This window comes from Trypanosoma cruzi, genomic scaffold (assembly GCF_000209065.1).
Source record: "Trypanosoma cruzi strain CL Brener 1047053517003 genomic scaffold, whole genome shotgun sequence".
Taxonomy (NCBI): domain Eukaryota; phylum Euglenozoa; class Kinetoplastea; order Trypanosomatida; family Trypanosomatidae; genus Trypanosoma; species Trypanosoma cruzi.
The window spans coordinates 110,587-127,690 of record NW_001849470.1 but is presented as its reverse complement, the minus strand read 5'-3'; the positions used below and the strand labels follow the sequence as shown (position 1 = coordinate 127,690).

The window sequence follows — 17,104 nt, the reverse complement described above, 5'->3', positions numbered from 1 at the left end:
CGGAAACGACCGACACGGCAAAGCGTGTCGCGCGCGCTTCGGACTGCGTGATGAGAAAACGCTCCCTCTTCCATTTTCATCCGGCAATTTTAACGTCGCCGGAGTCTGGAGAATAAAAACGGCTCCCCATCCATGGATCGATGCGTCCGTGATGATGGCGGCCGATGCCTTTTCGGTGGACTTGATGATTCGCTTACGATTGTATTTTCGATGATGTGTCGCAATCTCTCGCCCGAGCCAACCGCTGCCGGCGGAAGGTTCGCCGGGGATGTCTTCTCCACAATCCCCGGTTACGTGCGGACAATCGTCGTCGCACTGCCTTGATGAAAAAGTGGCGGTCACATAAACGCGTGCCCAAAATGGCCGCCACGTACAAAAAGCGTGACGCCATACCTCCATTTCCGCGATGGTCAAAGAGTTGAGCGCCGGCATGGCGCGTACAGACCGGGCAAACTCGTCACTCAGGGACACCGTCCGGAGCGTGATCGAACCGCGCCCCCAGGAAGGTGTGCTGCGTGGCGCCCGATTCGCGGTCCTTCCCCGTCGTGGCGTGACGGCCGTCCGGGTTACGAAGCGCTTGGGCCTCCCACGATGTCGCGTCGCTTTTCGACCTTGTGATGCGCATATTGTCGATCCAAACGTCGACACGCACCAACGAAGACGCGCCCCAGAGGCGCTGAACCACCGTCGTCGCCTCGGCAACTGCCAATAACAATCTGGCGAATTTCTGGGCCGGCCTTGTGTCCCATTGGGGGCCGCGCCGGCTCCACCAGCGCGCCGTCCCCCACGCAGAATCAAAAGGGGTGCCGAGCCCCCGTGGTAAAAAGAGTTGAAAAAGACGCCTTCGAGTTCAGGCAGGAAGCGGCCTCAGCCATCACAGGTGGCAAATAATGGGAAATACGTAAAAGAGGAGCATGGGCCTCGGAAGGGTCGTGTCTGTTATTGTCGCGCGGCCCCGCGATCCGTCGTCGTCGAAAACCGGTGGCCTTTCCCTCTGAAAACGCAAAGGGCATTATCCATCCACCTGCTATCGCAGAATAAGTGCCCTCAATTATTCCCAATTAATTCGATAATCGCGCGTCGTCGACCGGAATCCTCCGCGGGCTTCCGCCTGGCGTGGCGGAGGGCTGGGGAAAAGAGGACCGCCCGACGCGTCCTTGTCGCGCGTCTTGTGATGGTGGCGGGGCGATGGTGAAAACCGCGGAAAAAACGCTCCTCTACTGTCGGCCAGGGTTCCTGTCCTTCCGCGGTTTCCCTCGCATCAACGCGGCCAGCGGCGACGCCTGGGCCGGCGTTGTGGCGCGCCTCCCCGGATGTCGCGCTGTGTTCCTGGAAGGTCGAACGGCTCGCCGTCATCCGCGCAAGTCGAAAGGCAACCCGTCACTTCCTTTCGGCCCGGCTGCGGATGAATGGATCCGCCTCTTCCTTTTTAAAGGGCGCGTCCGCTTCGTCTCCGATCGCGCCGCGATTTTTCGCAACCCCAGAACCGCCACGCCCAGCGGAGTCCGATTCATTTGCGACATGGGCCGCGGCATCCTGGCGTCCTGCGGTCGGGTCGGTGGCGCCGCGTCGATTGCCATCGAAAAGGCCGCGCGGCTCGCCTCTTTGTTCGGCTGTTCGCGTGTGCGGCGGGAGGCTGTGGGGCGCCCGCCTGCGACCTTCTCCGCTCCCACGCCGACGTCGCAAACAATCCCCGAGCCGCCTCGCTCGCCCTCCTCGCGTCGCCGGCCCGCAGCGGGGGTGCCGGAGCACCGTCGCACCACAGTCGGGCTCCGTTGGCGAACAAGCCCCTTCGCCCTTCTCGGCGATGGCGTCGGGCAATTTGAATATCAAGTGGAGGTTCGGCGCGCCGCCTGTGCGGGACGGCGAGCGGTGGCGGCATGGGTGGGGCCGCCGCCGTTGTTGACGGCCGTCCGCGTCGCGATTGATTCCTTCTGGCCGCGCCTCGGGCTTTGCGTGCGGACGCCTCGCGCCCACGAATGCGACGCCGCTGACGTCGCGCGGTCGTTGTGCCCCTCCCCGTTCCGCGAGAGGCCGGGCTGCCCTCGCAAAGGCGTCGGCTTCACGAACGGCGGTGTGAAGTCGGGCGCGCTGTTTGGAGAGGGGGGCGTTGGGGTCGGACGCCGTCATGAGCCGCGTCCGGAACGCCGGCAGTAAGGCCCGGCCAAAATCCATGAAACGGTCGGCGGGATCGTGCTCCGCTGTCGGCGCGCGCGCGTCCACAAAGCCAAACCGCCAAAGGGGGGTTCAGCCTGGCCGCCCGCCTGATGCCGATGATTGTATGCGCCCCGGAGGTCGGCAACGACTCCGGAAACGCCCTCATTCCACACACGTGCGGCCCGAGAGGTGGCGTCGAACGCGCGAAAACTTCGTTCCTCTTCTTCTGTGCCAGAATGGGCGTCCAAGCGGAGGGCGCAAGAGGGCAAAGGCATGGAGGGAGAGAAATGCGGTCTCACAAAATTGCCCTGGGACGATTGGGAAATTACCTACTGTCTCTCGTCTGCCGGGCTTCGTCGGGCCGTGCGTGATGGCGCGCCCCCAACCACCAAACGACGCGTCGGACGCTGCCGTTTAATACCGCCATCTTCGGCCGTATTTTGACGCGTGGCGGGTCCGTCTGCCGGGCCTCTCCGGGAGGTGGGGGCTTCTTCCCTGGCCGCCGTCTCCGCCTCCCGCGCGGCTCGCGGCGCTTCTCTGGCGCTAGCGCGTGCCTCTCGTTCCTGTAGTTGGGCGCGGGTTGCCTGCAACAAGGCCGTCGGCGACCGCGATGCCGGCTTCGCGCGCCGATAGGCTATTATGCGCCTCTTCCGCCTGCGAGTGAAGCTCGGTGTTTCGATTCCGCGCGCCCGCGATGGCATAGGCGTGGTCCGTGCCCAAGCGCTCCCTTTCAGCGATGATGAGCCCTCGATGGACCCCCAACTCCCGGGCCGCGCCCGCACGATGGGCAGGAGCAATTGGGTCTCGAAATTTGGTGTTTGGGGCGCCCGGTGATTCGCAACGTGTCCTGTAAGGCTCGAATCCGCCCAGGGCTTGGCGGTGGGTCCCGAAATCCATGCGCAAGTCTGTCGTTGAGGCGGCCGCGGTTAACGTCGCATCCGACGTCCCGGTTGCATCAATGAAGGTGAGCCGCGCCCGGACAGCGCCATGTTGGCGTACCAATTCTGAGAGTCGGGCGCCAATATCGCCCCACTCGGGGACCGTTTAATAGGAACCAACGCCGTTTCCTTAGGCCAACCTCGCTGTGTCTGCAAACTTAAAAATAATTGTCTGGCCTCTGTCGGTTCCCTGATCCCCATAAATTCGTCTTCTTCCCAAATTCACAAGATAGGAAGGGTGTCGCAAAGGAGTGGGTTCATTTTATCAGGACATATATTAGATTAATTCAGCCAGCTCTCAAGCAATCATTCTCTTCACAAATTTTTAAAATAAGGTCCAAGGAGAAAATCAATTGACAGTAACATAATATGAATAAGGCATTACTGGTTGCTTTATTAGGGACCATTTAATTTGCTTTTGTATTTGTAGTTTTTATGACAATTATTAATATTAATATTTTCTTGTTTTTATTGTTATTGAATTTTTATTTATTTCTTGACTTTTATTTATTGATTATTAAGATTTATTTTGTATTTTTTTATTTTCTTCTGACTATTGTTTATTTATCTTTAATATTGTTTTTTCTTTTATTTTAAATGTTTTATATTTATTTCGATATTATTTACTTATTATTGTTTTAAATAGTATTTATTTCTTTTTATCTTAATTATTGTTCATTTTTTTTATTTTGAATATTGTTTTTTTATTCCTTTATTATTAATATTATTTACTTATTATTGTTATTATTATGATTATTGTTATTATGAATCTTAATTATCATTAGCAATATTATCGGCATTATTATTATTAATATTTCTTATGGTGGAGAAAAGGAATTCAGTAAAGAATTATTATAAATTCTTTTTTTTCCTTTCACTTAATATGCAGCTAAATTTCCTTTTTTTTTTTTACACGTAAGTGATGAATTCAATTAGGAAAAGTAGAGGTGCTGAAAGAAATGAGGAAAAAAAATTTTTTGTTTCTTTTGTGTGTTTGTGTTCAACGAAAAATACATAAATGTATTTATTTAAGAATACATATTTGCGTTGCTGAATTACAAAAGCTTTGCGTGTAGCTCGTCGTCTTCTAAGCTTTCTTATTTTCAACTTTTTAAATTATTTTTGGTTTGAAAGATTTAGACCTTGTGTTGTTTTCTCTGAAAGACGATAATTATTAAAAATAATAATAGTAACTATATTCGTCATGCAACTCTCTGTGAAGAATAAGTTTGTCCTGTTTGCCCTTTTTGCAACTAAATTATATTTACTCGCACACATTTTTTTTTTATGCGTTAGAGTGTGAGTTGAATGAGAAAAGTGGATTTTTCTTGTTTTGTTTCTTTTTAAAGAAAGCTGATAATAAGAAAAGAGGAAGCAAGGGAATAGATTTTCTGCGTGTGAGTGGTCGTGGGTGCTTTCAAAATAGGTCCTTTCCGCAGCAGGATCTGGAGCCGTCAAGCAGGAGAGAGTTTATTTGGTGACGCTTACCTACTGAAAATTATTTTCAAAGAATTTACATTCAAAACTCAATATGAATGGAAATGGGTATGAATATTATAGTTATGGGAAGCACCCATCGTTAAAAAAAGCATACAATCAGAATTATAATGAAATTCGTCGGGCTTCTGGTGAATATCAATTTTACAGAAATATTTCTTCCAATGTAATGCATCCACAAAAAAACGCTGATGTTTTCACAGTGTCAGACAATTGGAATCATCCTCGTGGTGAATGGAGTATGAAAATGCGAATGCATCCAGGTGCTGGAACTGTGCCTTCATTTGCTCGAGCAGATCCAAACAGTGGAGCTACACGTTTCCAGTCACAAAATGTGGGAACTTCTACTGTCCCACAGCAGCTACAAAGCTGTTCCATTATACCGCCGTCGGATTCTTTTTGTGGGCCAATTGATCCCATGGTTTCAAACGTTGAAAAAGAAGATAATAACGTACCATTGGACTCTGGATATCAGCCTTCTGAGAGTTTTTATGATTTGTTGTTTTTACGAGACGATAACCAGAGCGAAGATCCTATACCTTGCCATAATAACATGGATGTTTTTTCCGGATACGATCCTTCCTGCGGCATTAGGCAACCGCATGAAGAAAGCTTTGAGGCGCCTGCTCCTAGCGAAGGATACGAAAGAGAGGGTCTCGCGTCACTTATTCGAAAGTTTAGTGTCATGCACAGGGGAGGAAATGGGCTACAAAATGGAAGCGGGCCTATTGGTCGCAGACGTAGCTCCCTGACGTTTAATGGGGCTTTATAAAGTTTGGGATTATTATTATTGTAACGTAAATTTTTATTTTAAAACGGACAACGCAATATTTTTTTTATTTTTTATTTTACCTGTGCAAACGATCAAGGAATTTTTTAGTGAATCGCCTGGTTTTATTTTTGATTATTTGAGGGAAGATTTGCTATTTTGTGCTTACCTCGCCCAGCAAAGGATATTTATTTATAGAACGTGGTAAGTGTATCTGATTTTTTATTAACGTTAGAAGCCCAAGTTCTGCTATTTCTTCCTGTTTAAGGCCTTAAATATAATCTTCCTCTTTCTCAATTAGTGCCTTTATTTTTATTGACTTTTTTATTTTTACCTTTCTTTTTTTCTTTTTTTGTGTATAGATAAAAATTCCTTGTTTCTGCTGAATCAATTTACGAAAAGTTGCCTTATTGTGATTATTATTTTATTTATTTATTTATTTATTTATTTATTTATTTATTATTATTATTATTAAAAATCTGTATTTTTTTTTTTCTATGTTTTTTACTACGTAGAAATTATTTTTTTATTGATAAATATATGTTTATACCGTTTTGAGAGAGGTTGCAATATTTTTTTTCTGAAAAGTGGTGAAATACAACGCCTTTTTTGTATTTAAGAAGGTTTTTTTTATTTTTATCTTTACAGTGTTTTTCTATATAAATACATATTTCTTTATTTCTCTATTTCCTTTTTTTTTTTTTTTTGTTATGTGTACCAGTCTCAGTGTTTTTTTCTTATTAATTTTTTTTTCTTTACTTTTTTATGCTCTGATGTTTTCTACATCTAAGGGGACTGAAGAATTTCGAAGGCGGGTTGCTGTGACGTTAGTAAAAAACGGGGAACGTCAAAAAAGGAAAATAAATAAGGAAAGAGTACGCGAACAGTACGTAACACGGAGAAGCGGGATTGGAGTCTCTCTTTTTGTTCCTCTAGGAATATATACAACATGGAATTCACACCAAATACTGTTTTCTCGGAGCAGAGTTTTCCCTTCTTGGAACTGCAGTTTCCCTCATCTCCATTATCTCAAAAAAAAGACCAACACAATTTTATCGTCGACGCCCTTGATAAAGATCAGAGCCACACCTTAGTTGAGAATGCTTCAGAGAAGTTTTCACGTGAATCTGGCGAAGCGGTTTGCTGTGCAAAAGAAGATGCAGGAAAGGCTGATAATTCTGTATCAAATTTCAACGGGACTCATCCTGCGGAACATAAATGCACAAACCTGGATCATCCAGTGTTAGAATCTGCGGTTTTGCCAACTAATAGAACGCGTAGTTCCACAGTGTTTCATACCATCTCTGACGAAATCAATCCATCCTGTGTATACGACACAGCTTACCCATGTCTTTACCAAGTGATTGAAGGTAATAAGGAAAACTTTATTTATGGTCTTGATGCGCTTCTTCATGGAGTTCATTTTGGGTTTGTTCCGCAGCCGCCATTTCGAGTGGCATTACCAGGCTCTTTTGGGGGCGCGACACACAAGTCGCAAGATGTCGATTATGACTTTGAGGTACTGGAGAACGCAACAGTACCAGCGGAAGTATATTTCCCACGTTCGGCAGCGCCTGTTTCATCTTTGGGAGGTCCCCGTAGGAAGTTTGGGTCCGGCCATGGAAATTCTTGCAAGGGAAAAGCGAGTTTGAGCAACACCCCCTCCGCAGAAATTGGCGTGTCTTCCGTGAGGACTCCATTATTGTCGACACAGTTTTTGAGGAAGGAGGCACTGGTTAGAGAAGCTCGAAGTTATATGCAGGAGGCTGAGTTTATCATTAATCAGTTATTTGGGGAAGACGATAATGGCGACACGCTTGCGAGCGGATCCCCAAGTTCCAATACGCCTGGGAAAGTAAATGCAGCAGACCTGGAAGCACTGATGACTGAGTCTCTAGTACCCCACAGTATGCCCCCAAGCACCCCTATTTCAACTCGAAGTGGCGAGCCGAGATTTCTACCCCTGGCAACAGAAACTGGGGGATTCAAGCGTTGTCAACAAATTGACAAAGGGCCACAGTTCTCTTCTGAAAAAAAAGGGAATGCGGATATGGAGTATCCTGCTTTTGATGATGTTTCGTTTCGTGAGCCCTTTTTTTGGCCAGAAAGCTCTCCGCAGCCTTTACGCACTGCGATCTCGTCGACACGAGGGCAAAAATCCTTGCCTAAATCCAGTATCGTTTCACAGGAGTCTCGACCATCGTCATTAAAAACCCCACCGCCACGGGATACATTACGTCAAGAGTTGCCCTTGAATGAGTTTTTGGGAAGTATGGAATATCCTTCGGCCGTCGATTATCAGAATGACACGGGATCTGCCATGACCAAATTGCAACCAATCTTTTCACAGTTCAATTGTCCGATTGCACGGGGGGGCCAAGTCGCACTTCCGAAGACCCCTCCGCGAAAATTGGAGGGAAATGAGGAAGGATTGAGAAATGAAGAACAGCGGATTAAAGATGCTCGTCGTCAAGCCAGTGACAAGTCTGCTTTGCGGGCCTCAAGAATGGTTGTTATGGATAATCGATTTGCCCCTAAAACGACGAAGGTATCTGATTTCCCCCACAGTGGACAAGTTGAAAGACAAGAGGCGCAGGAAAGGGAAAATGAGGAACGAAGAGCTCGTGTGAAGGCCTACTTGGAGAAACGTCGGGCTGAAAGGACAAGGCATGAAGAGGTAAAGCAGCGTCGTTCCGATGAGGAGAAGGTTGAGCGGCTGTCCAAATTGCCCAAACATTCTTTCAGTTCCAGTATAGGGCCGGAACAGACATCGACACAGGGTGCTAACCCCGTGCATCGGACTTCTCAGAGAAGGATAGTTAGTGCAAAAGGTGCCACACACTCTGCAGCAGCACCCCACCCCAAAAGACTTACTGCGGATGCAAGCCTTACTCCGGAGTCTTTAAAAACATCAGGATTACCAGAAAATCAGAATACCAAGACTGAGAATCACATACATTCGTTGGTAATAATCCACAGGTCACAGGAGGATTCCAATACACCGGCAAAGATAAAATTGGTTGGGGACACGAAGCTAGAGATACATCAAGGTATTGAGTCGCCACTTTTTTTTGAGGTTGATGAATGTTTGGAGTCGTATGACGGGAGTATTTTTTGCTCCACAACTCTCTCAAAACTTCGTCAAATGTTTCTTTCAGGGTTAAATGTGTCCATGTGCCTGGCTGGAAGCGAATCCGTAGAGTTATTAAGCTGGAGACCTCTGCGTGAAGTCATGCAGGGTGTATTTCAAGATTTGGGGGAAGACAGTCAATTGTTCCTCTCCGTCGCCTTGGTTCAACAAGGACTCACGCAGGATCTTCTTTCTGAGTCGGGAAGGATGGTGCGAACGACATTTAAGCAATTTGCCCTGCTAGATGTTACTATTGAGAATGTTGGTTATGTAAAATTGCGGGATTTGCGACATTTTTCTAAAGTCCTAGCGCGTGGTTGGGAAGTCGCTCGAGTTGATCATACACGTGGATGCGGCTTCTTTGTGGTTTCCGTCGTTCTTAAACAAATTAGGGAGGATGACGTGATCTTGTCATCTATGTTGGCTATATGTGGAAACAAGTCTGTTACTCACCTCAACAACTTGTTGAAAAAGGAGAATCACGAGTCTAGTAATTTGATTTCTGCAGCGTTGGGTTTCTCGTGTTTTACAGTGGCGGTTCTAACCTTATCTGAGGGGGATAGGAGCGCCACCCAACTCATGAATACACAAGACAAACTCGCCTCCATTGTCAACAGCCACGGTAATGTCGGAAGTGTGAAAAAGTTTCTTGAGGAAGCAGAGAGGGAGCTCGCTGCGACTGAGAGTGATGATCCCTCGGCACAAAAAATACGTGAGGTGTTACAGGAGAAGATTGCTGTCGCTAAGCGTGCCTTGATGGACCCCCAAAAATTCTTTCCAAGAGAAGCCGCTGAAGAGCCGAAAGTGCCTCATGAACCTATTTGTAAGGCGAATCCTGAAACAGCCGCAAAAGCCACGGATGAGGCGCTCTATGATGCCGCCGGGGCCGAGAAAAGCTCTGCAAACAGCCAATCTGCCGAGAAGCAACAACCACAGAAGGATGACAGTAAAAGTGTGAGAGAAGAACCGGATGTGAGTAAACAAGTTGAACGGCCCCCTTCAATGCATGTTCGGAAAATGCTGCTGCCCCCACCCCCCGACCCAAGGGCTGCTGGCACTGGGGAAATTACTTTGAATACAACTCAGGAGGGACATGTGTCCGAGGTTCCTCACCCACCGGAGACCGTCAGCGTGGTTAAAGCCCCTCCAAATAACGCCACAAAAGATGCAGATTCGGCTGTGGCCCCCAATACGTGTCATTCCACCACGGGCAGTCAGCAGGAGAAAAAAGCAAATACTCCAGTTACCTTGCCAGTTATTCCATTAGCCAAACTTTGCATGGGCCGGCGACAAACAAATTTTCCGAAACCGCCCGACGAAAACGGTCGAGAAGTGCCCGCAAAACGTGTTTCTTCTTTTTCTTCAGGATTGGGTCGAGGTGTCATGAAGGATATCGAAAAGGGTCCCATCGACTCTCAGGATCCCACACCCGCCGGAGTTTATTCTTCCACGCAAACTCATTTGTTAGTAAATGCGAATGCAGGCGCCCACACGGAGCAGCAGCTGGAAAAGAACACGGACACAACAATTGCTTTACCGCAAGGCATATTGCGAGCTTCTAGCAGGGAAGATTCTCGTCCTCTTTCCGCGTCCACCACAGCTGGGACCACGGCGAGTACGCGGTACATCAATCGCGAAGATGTTCCTTTAAAAAAGCCGGTATTCCACCATATTGAGGCACATTTTAAAAGCATACTGCCCGTTGTGGACAAGAAATCAACCGCCAAGTTGCCCCCGATCAAAAAAAAGAGCAGTGAACGGCTAATTTGCTCTTCAGTCGAATTGCCAAAGGATGCAGATACGGCAAGAAAGAATTCCCTGCTGACGCTGATTTCGGAACAGGAGGAATACGTGGAGGAGGAAGAAGAAGGACGGGAAAAGAGCGAATTTGTCGAAGATAATTCTATAGGGAATGAACGACGTCTGGGTAAAAGCAACCGAAGAGACGACCGTACAGAAATGGATGCATCACTAAGCTCCAATGTGCGAACGCTTGTTGTCCTTGATCCACGGTGCAAGGAGACAGTCAATGTTACTCATGACGGTACAGTGGTCATTGTGATGACTGATGATGATTTTGAAGAGTATGAGGTCGATGAAGTGATTGAGCGACCGTATGGCTGTGAAGTTGTGAATTCCAAAATGCTGGACAAATTACTCGACAAATTCATGTTGGGGTGCAATGTGGCTATTCTTGCGGCGGATAGTCGCAGTTCATCCTTGTCATCTTTTGTTTTAAAGGGTGTTGTGCATGATGTACTGAATGAGATTCGCGAGAAGACGATGTCTCACGGACCCAAATATAAAGGAATTTTCAGTGTTTCCATTGTGCAGGTGCGGGGTGAGACAGTGGTGGATCTACTTAAAGAGAACATTTCCCCGCGAAAACTAGTCATTGCCATCTCACCCATCTTTGGTCCATGTGTACACAATGTAACACGTCTTCCTGTTGAAAATGCGGTTGTATTCGACTCCATGTTAACAGCAGCACTCACTCGCGCTTCTGTGAAAGAACGGGAGTATGGGATGGTTTTTATCTCCTTTGTGTTGAAGCAAAAAATTGAAGTCGAAAAGGATGTTATTGTCTCATCTCTTGTTTTTAATTTGGTGGGAGAAAATGTCGGTCTTTATTTGACCGTACTCGATCGATCTCCCCTTGTTTCCCGTCCACTGTTTCACTACGCATTGGGAGGGCCATGTTTTACTCTGGCCGTGCTCGGTTTTAGCGGCGATGAAACACGTATGCACGACATGCTTGCCGTACAGCGGCGTCTTGGGGAAATGACGAACCGACCAACTCACCGTGGCAGCATCAACAAGTTTATTAATGGTATTCGTACAGATTTAGCGCCGGCATTAAGTGAAAAATTGCGGGATTCTGACGATCGGGAATCGACAGAAAAAATCTTGCGCCGCCTGGAGGAAATGGCGCAGGATGCCGAAAAACTTTTAGAAAACTTTGAAGACAACGATCCCAAGGCCTACCTGAATGATGCGGATGAAAATCAGACGGATGAAAACCGCTACAATCGCATGTCGTTATCGGAGACAGTTCCCCGAGCGGAGGCTCAAGGGAGGGTGCGTTCTCTGGTGTGCTTTGAGCAACGACTGCCAGGGAACGGTTGCATCGCGGTGGAAAACAACTCCCTTCTTTTTCACAACGGGGAGTTTGTTTGCCGGTACGATGTGGACGAAGTGGTGGTTCGAGATTCCAGCGGCAGTGTTCCCTCCTCACAGCTGATCGATGATCTTGTAGCTAAATTTTTAATGGGGCATAATACCGCGCTTCTTGCCGCGGAAAGTCGGAGCTCCGCGGTGACACCGCTCATTCTTCGGAAAATCGCATACCTCATAGTCTACAATATTAATTTGGAGTCGCCATCAACAACAATGAAGGGGGACTTGCTTGTCTCTATAGCACTTGTCAAGGATGATGTCACGGTAGATCTGTTGGCTGTTCATGAAGGGCTTGCGTTCCACCGTTTTGAGGTTGAGGTATCATCACTTTTTAGTCGTCGGCTTCGGGGAGTGTCGTATCATATAGTCACTTCCGCGGAAGGCTTTGATCACCTCCTTGCCTTCGCTGTGGATCGTGCCGAACCCGCACTGCGGTCCGAGGATCCTGGTGTTATGGTGGTGGCACTCAGCCTCACGCAGTATGTGGAATCCCCTGCGCGTGATGTACTCGTCTCTTCTTTCATCGCAACAACAGTCTTTGACAGCGTATCGCATTACACAGGTGTGTTGCACAAAAGGCCTAATGAACCAACAGGACTTTTTAAACTGGCACTCGGTGGTCCCTGTTACACCATCGCTATGCTTGGGCTTTGTGACGATGAGGATAACGCAGGAGAATTTCTTACGGTGCAAATGGAGCTGGCTCACGTGCATAATCGTCTTTCACGTCCCGTAAGTGTTGTAAAACATGTGAATGAGCTTAAAAAAGGCATTGCCAAACTTTTTGAGCTCCAGCAAACGGCGGAGGATGTGCGGCAACAAGAGTACATCAGCGCCAGGATTACTCAGTTAAAGGCCTACTTGCACGATGCTGAGTTACTCTTGGAACTTCCAGTAAGAGAAAGAGGTTTTGTTCCCTTGGGTTCTGAGTCGTAAATGGATTACTGTGGGTTCTCTGTGCATTTTATTTATTATTGTTTACTTTATCGTTGTTATGGTTAGTTGTTATTTACACCTTTTTTTTTCCCTCTTCTGTTGTGTGTTTTCGGCTTTTTTTTTTTTTTTTTTTACCTGAGGCGTGAATCCTACAGTGTGCAAGTGGAAGACAAAGTGTAGGAGACGAAGAAGATTTTGAGGAGTGATTGTGTGGCATGTGGGAGAAGTCTTTTTTTTTTTTTTTGTGTGTGTGTGTTTTGTGCCTTTAGCGTATCCCATCTTTTTTTTTTTTTCTTTCCTTCTGTTGTTTGTCGTTTTATTATTATTATTTTTCTTTTTAGGTGCTGAACTCTTCGGTATTTTTTGTACGTGTGTTTATTTATGTGTTTGTGTGTATGTGTATAGTTATGTTTATCTGCGGTGTGGGCTATGTGTTCACGACGTAACAGACTCCTCAGCTGACGCAAATGTATACAATGTGGTACAAGAGGGAAGAGGGGTATAGCAACTGTATATATTTATTTATATTTATTTATTTATATTACCATTGTGAAGGTCTAACCGTATTTTTATTTATTTATTTATTTATTTTTAAAATAGTGGTGCCATTGGCACGGAACGGTCAATTAGAGAGAGAGATGCACTACAAATGTCTAATTGCGTGTGTGTGGGCAAACGAATTTCTTTTTTTTTTTTTTTTTCTGATATATATTTATATATTTATATAATTATTTATTTATATTTTGTTGTCTCATTTTGTTTGTGTTTATTCTTTTGTTTTGTCAATGAAATATGATTTATGTGAATAGAAAGTGGTGGCCCGCTGCGGAGAAGCACCGCACAATCACAGGGTATTATTGTTATTATTTATTTATTTATTTAAATTTATTTTTACTACTTTTTTAGGATTCATTTCTCGCTGTTTCTTTTTCCACCCTTATCAGCTGCGTCTGCCTGTCAAAGTTAAACTGGGCTTTATTCTTCATTTGGTTTATTCCTGCAGCTACTCTTTTTTTTTCTTTTTTTTTTTTTTAGGTCTCGGTCTTCCTGTTGGCTTTTTCTCTTATTTTGGTATTTTTTTTTTCTTATTGTGACTGCAGGTAGCACGAGTGTAGCTGTAAGTGGTGGTAGTGGTGCTCTCCTGCATTAAGGAAAAGGAAGATTGGGAGGTCTTATGGAGACGTCTAGCAAGGCGGTGGCTCTGCCGCCTGTTGAGAGTTCAAAAGGAACGCGTGCAAAGAGCCATCTCCAGCAAGTCATGGGGAATTATTGCTTGGTTTTGGAGTCGTCTAGCAAAACAAATCTGCATTTGCCGCCACTGTCTGAATTTGCTTCTCCCACCGGCGAAAATGGTGTGGCAGGAGTGACGGAGAGTGGGAACATGGACGGAACGATGTCGCTACCGTTGGGTGATACTTTCAGGACGGGATCTTCATTTAATCTACGTCTGCCCAGCAAACCTGCGACCGAGGGGTGTTTTGATTTGGCATTCAGAGAGAAAAAGAGGGAGAGGGAAGCAGAAGAGGAAGAAAAGAAGGAGGAAGAATTCAATTCATACACGTACGACGCATATTCCCCTCTAGGCAGGAGTGGATCCCCGTCAGCGTGGCGGAACGGTTATTTTTTTGGTTCTGTAGAGGAATGCCGCGGTGTTGATGGCACAAGGCCTCCATCGGGGTTGTTGCGATATCTCAAGGGAGACTCTCTGGATGGTGGGACGGGTGGTGAATGTGAGGCAGCAAAAAGGGAGGAGCAAAAAATTTCATCCCATGAGATGGCTGACTTCCATCAGAACGAATATTTAATGCCCGATGCAATAGGGACGGTGAACGGTTCACCACATTCTCCTGAAGTTTTGTCAAACTTTAGTCCGATTTTTCAACAGTTGCTTCGAAGGAATAATGAAAGCAATTCTACGGAAAATGTTGGGGTTTGTCATAGCGCCAATCGTGATGGTCAAGTAATTAACTCTAGCGGTTCTTCTTCTCATACACCAATGGAAGACCTTGGCTTTGGAAAAGTGGAAAGAATAGACGAATTGGCAGATTTGTACGCTGCCGACCGTGACGTTGCTCTGCTTCTTCTGTATCCTGGAGATGTTATTGACGCCGTCAAGAGAGGAAACCATCCGGAGGAGATGTGGCCGTGTATGGAAGAGTTTTTTTTGACCGTGTTCCATAAATTAAGCTCTGCAGCGACCTGCAATGAAGCTGACACTTTTTCCGTGCAGATTTCTCTCACGGTTCTTAAGCATGACCAGATGAAGGAATTGCTACCCAAAGGTGGGGACGGTGCTATGAGGCCGAGATGTTTTACCAAAGCACTCATAGAAAAGTCACCCCTACATGGCCCAGTTCCACTCCATGCTATTTATTATGAAGTCAAATGTCTGGAAGATGTCAGGAAATTAGTGCGCAGGGCCCTCAGAGGGATGACGACAGATGACTATCGCTGTGGTGTTTTATTATTCCTTGCCATTCTTCGGCAATTCAAGAAGGAAACGGATGATATTCTTGTTTCCACGATGGTTTCTGCCGTTTCCACTGTGGAAACAATATATGTGGCTGTTAAAAATAGGCAACCTTCTACAGCTGCTTCTCTTTTTCGAATGGTATTTCGTAACCCACGACTAGCGGCCTCGTTGGTGCGAGCATTGACGGTGAATGGGTTGCAACTTTCTTCAGCGGAGACTTCGTTAATGATTGAGGTGAATCGCGTTCTCCAGGCTAGAAGTATTCGGCGACGTGGTGATGTCACGGTGAGTTTGCGTTCTGTTCTGGGCTCGGCAATGGCGTTCTGTAGGGCTTTGATGGATCAGGAGGGTGAAGAAAAAAATGACAAAGATGACGGTGTGAATAAAACAGATGGGGCTTCCCCTTCTTTGCCACCGACGAGGGCCTTGGAGTGCCTCCAGAAAATAGCAATGAACATTCGCTCTGCATTGCGGACTCCCATCAGTGAATTCCATGGGATTTTGCCCAACAAGGAAAAGTTTTTCAACGAGGGCAATGGGGGTGCGGAAGTTCCGGAACGACAAGGGAAACAGGTAACTATTTTCTTGGAAAAACTAGGCAAGCGTGCGAGCAAACTGTTAAAACTTGTAGCCACCAGGTGGACCCAAAAGAGAATAGGAATCAATCTCTTTGGAGGTGTGCTTGCGGCACCAACAGGCGGTATCAAGCCGCTCTTTACGGAAGCGACGCTGATAGATGGGGAGTTTCTTCACGAACGGCTTTGTTCCCTTCTTTTTCTGGAGTTGTTGGAAGACGCGGGTGAAAAGGAGATCATCAACTTTGTTGAGCCGAATGGCGTCGAGGTGAACACGACTGAAGGTCTGTTGTGTAAATTGTCTTTCAATGAGATCTGTTTATGGCGGAATAAACCTTTTGCGTGTGGACCATCCACACAGGGTGCTTCCATCTCGTACCTCCTTAGTCATGCGTTTAGCTTGTTTGGGGAGGGCTACAACACAGCCATCTTATACATGCGGGATGGTGCGAAATGCTTTGCTGACATCCTTACCTCCCCTCTGTGGTTGACATTGTTAAGGTTTGTGGAATCTGAAACAGCAGCACGTTCTACTGGGCGTGAACTCTACCTTTCTGTGACGCAGGTTCTCTCTATGGATTGCGTCAGGGATCATCTTGCAACTGAATCAGTGGGGGAATTTCAAGACTTTATTCCACTTTCGTTTCAGGCGGCATGGACACCGGCAGGGCCAGTGGTTCGAGGAGCAAAATTCGTTTCGTTGAATTCGGTTGATCAGTTTGTCGAGATTCTCAGTTTGTTGAGTATGAACGCGAAGGTGCTTCCCATATCTCTGCTCAGTGGGATGAATCTAATCTTCTCCTTCATTCTGAAACGTGGGACATCCGCGGAGATCACAGTGCGTGAGGACCCAGCGGCGCTCGACGAGGATGTGGTGCTCTCTTCCATGACATTTACCCTGACAACAGGTGCAGAATGTTATAAGTCACTTTGGATCGATGAATTTGTTCCCATGGAGAGTCCCCGAAATCTCTACCGTTGTATTCAGCAGCACTTTACGCTCTGTGTGACGGATGTGAACAATGTCTGCATGACGGCACTAAACTTCTTTGAAACCCAAAAACTCCTTCAACAGATAAAAGTAACCCCACCGCAGAGGAAGTGGACCATGCGTAGCTTGGAGAAGTATTTGGCAGAGCGGTGTGCCATGTACATGCAAGAAATTCTCTGGTTGAAGGGAAAGAGTAATGTCAGTCTGACAAGAGAACAACAAGGTCTTATTTTTGGTGATACACAGACAGCAACATTGCGGGACATTGCAGAAGCATGGGCTCTGGTGGAGCGAATGCGAAGCGCCGTAAAGGAGCTCCTTGATGCCCCAAATGCCGCCCATCCCATGGCGATAGTTGCCGACGGCAGTTACGACATCACGATGCCACCGAATTTTTTACTTCATTCATCGTTTGCCTCCACGGAATTGTAATTGACAATCAGCATCTTCAGCATCATCAT

At 46.7% G+C, this 17,104-nt stretch overlaps 2 protein-coding genes and 1 pseudogene across 2 annotated transcripts, besides 19 other annotated features; all 3 read left to right on the top strand.

Annotated features, from left to right (window-relative positions):
- Positions 1-3,422: a mobile genetic element.
- Positions 1-17,104: a sequence feature (heterozygous, non-Esmeraldo-like haplotype).
- Positions 3,248-3,422: a mobile genetic element.
- Positions 3,502-3,604: a sequence feature (A-rich).
- Positions 3,619-3,799: a sequence feature (A-rich).
- Positions 3,808-3,911: a microsatellite.
- Positions 4,263-4,284: a sequence feature (AT_rich).
- Tc00.1047053503415.40 (uncharacterized protein) lies at positions 4,627-5,364 on the top strand (the record flags this gene model as incomplete). Its single annotated transcript, XM_803675.1, has 1 exon — positions 4,627-5,364. One exon carries the CDS (start codon positions 4,627-4,629, stop codon positions 5,362-5,364), a length of 738 nt encoding a protein of 245 aa, XP_808768.1.
- Positions 5,419-5,443: a sequence feature (AT_rich).
- Positions 5,667-5,715: a sequence feature (A-rich).
- Positions 5,785-5,822: a microsatellite.
- Positions 5,986-6,126: a sequence feature (A-rich).
- Tc00.1047053503415.30 (hypothetical protein, conserved) lies at positions 6,311-12,604 on the top strand (the record flags this gene model as incomplete). Its single annotated transcript, XM_803674.1, has 1 exon — positions 6,311-12,604. One exon carries the CDS (start codon positions 6,311-6,313, stop codon positions 12,602-12,604), a length of 6,294 nt encoding a protein of 2,097 aa, XP_808767.1.
- Positions 12,685-12,737: a sequence feature (A-rich).
- Positions 12,832-12,943: a sequence feature (A-rich).
- Positions 13,116-13,148: a sequence feature (AT_rich).
- Positions 13,173-13,195: a microsatellite.
- Positions 13,310-13,344: a microsatellite.
- Positions 13,457-13,498: a sequence feature (AT_rich).
- Positions 13,614-13,637: a microsatellite.
- Positions 13,779-17,104, top strand: Tc00.1047053503415.10 (annotated as a pseudogene; the record flags this gene model as incomplete).
- Positions 14,100-14,149: a repeat region.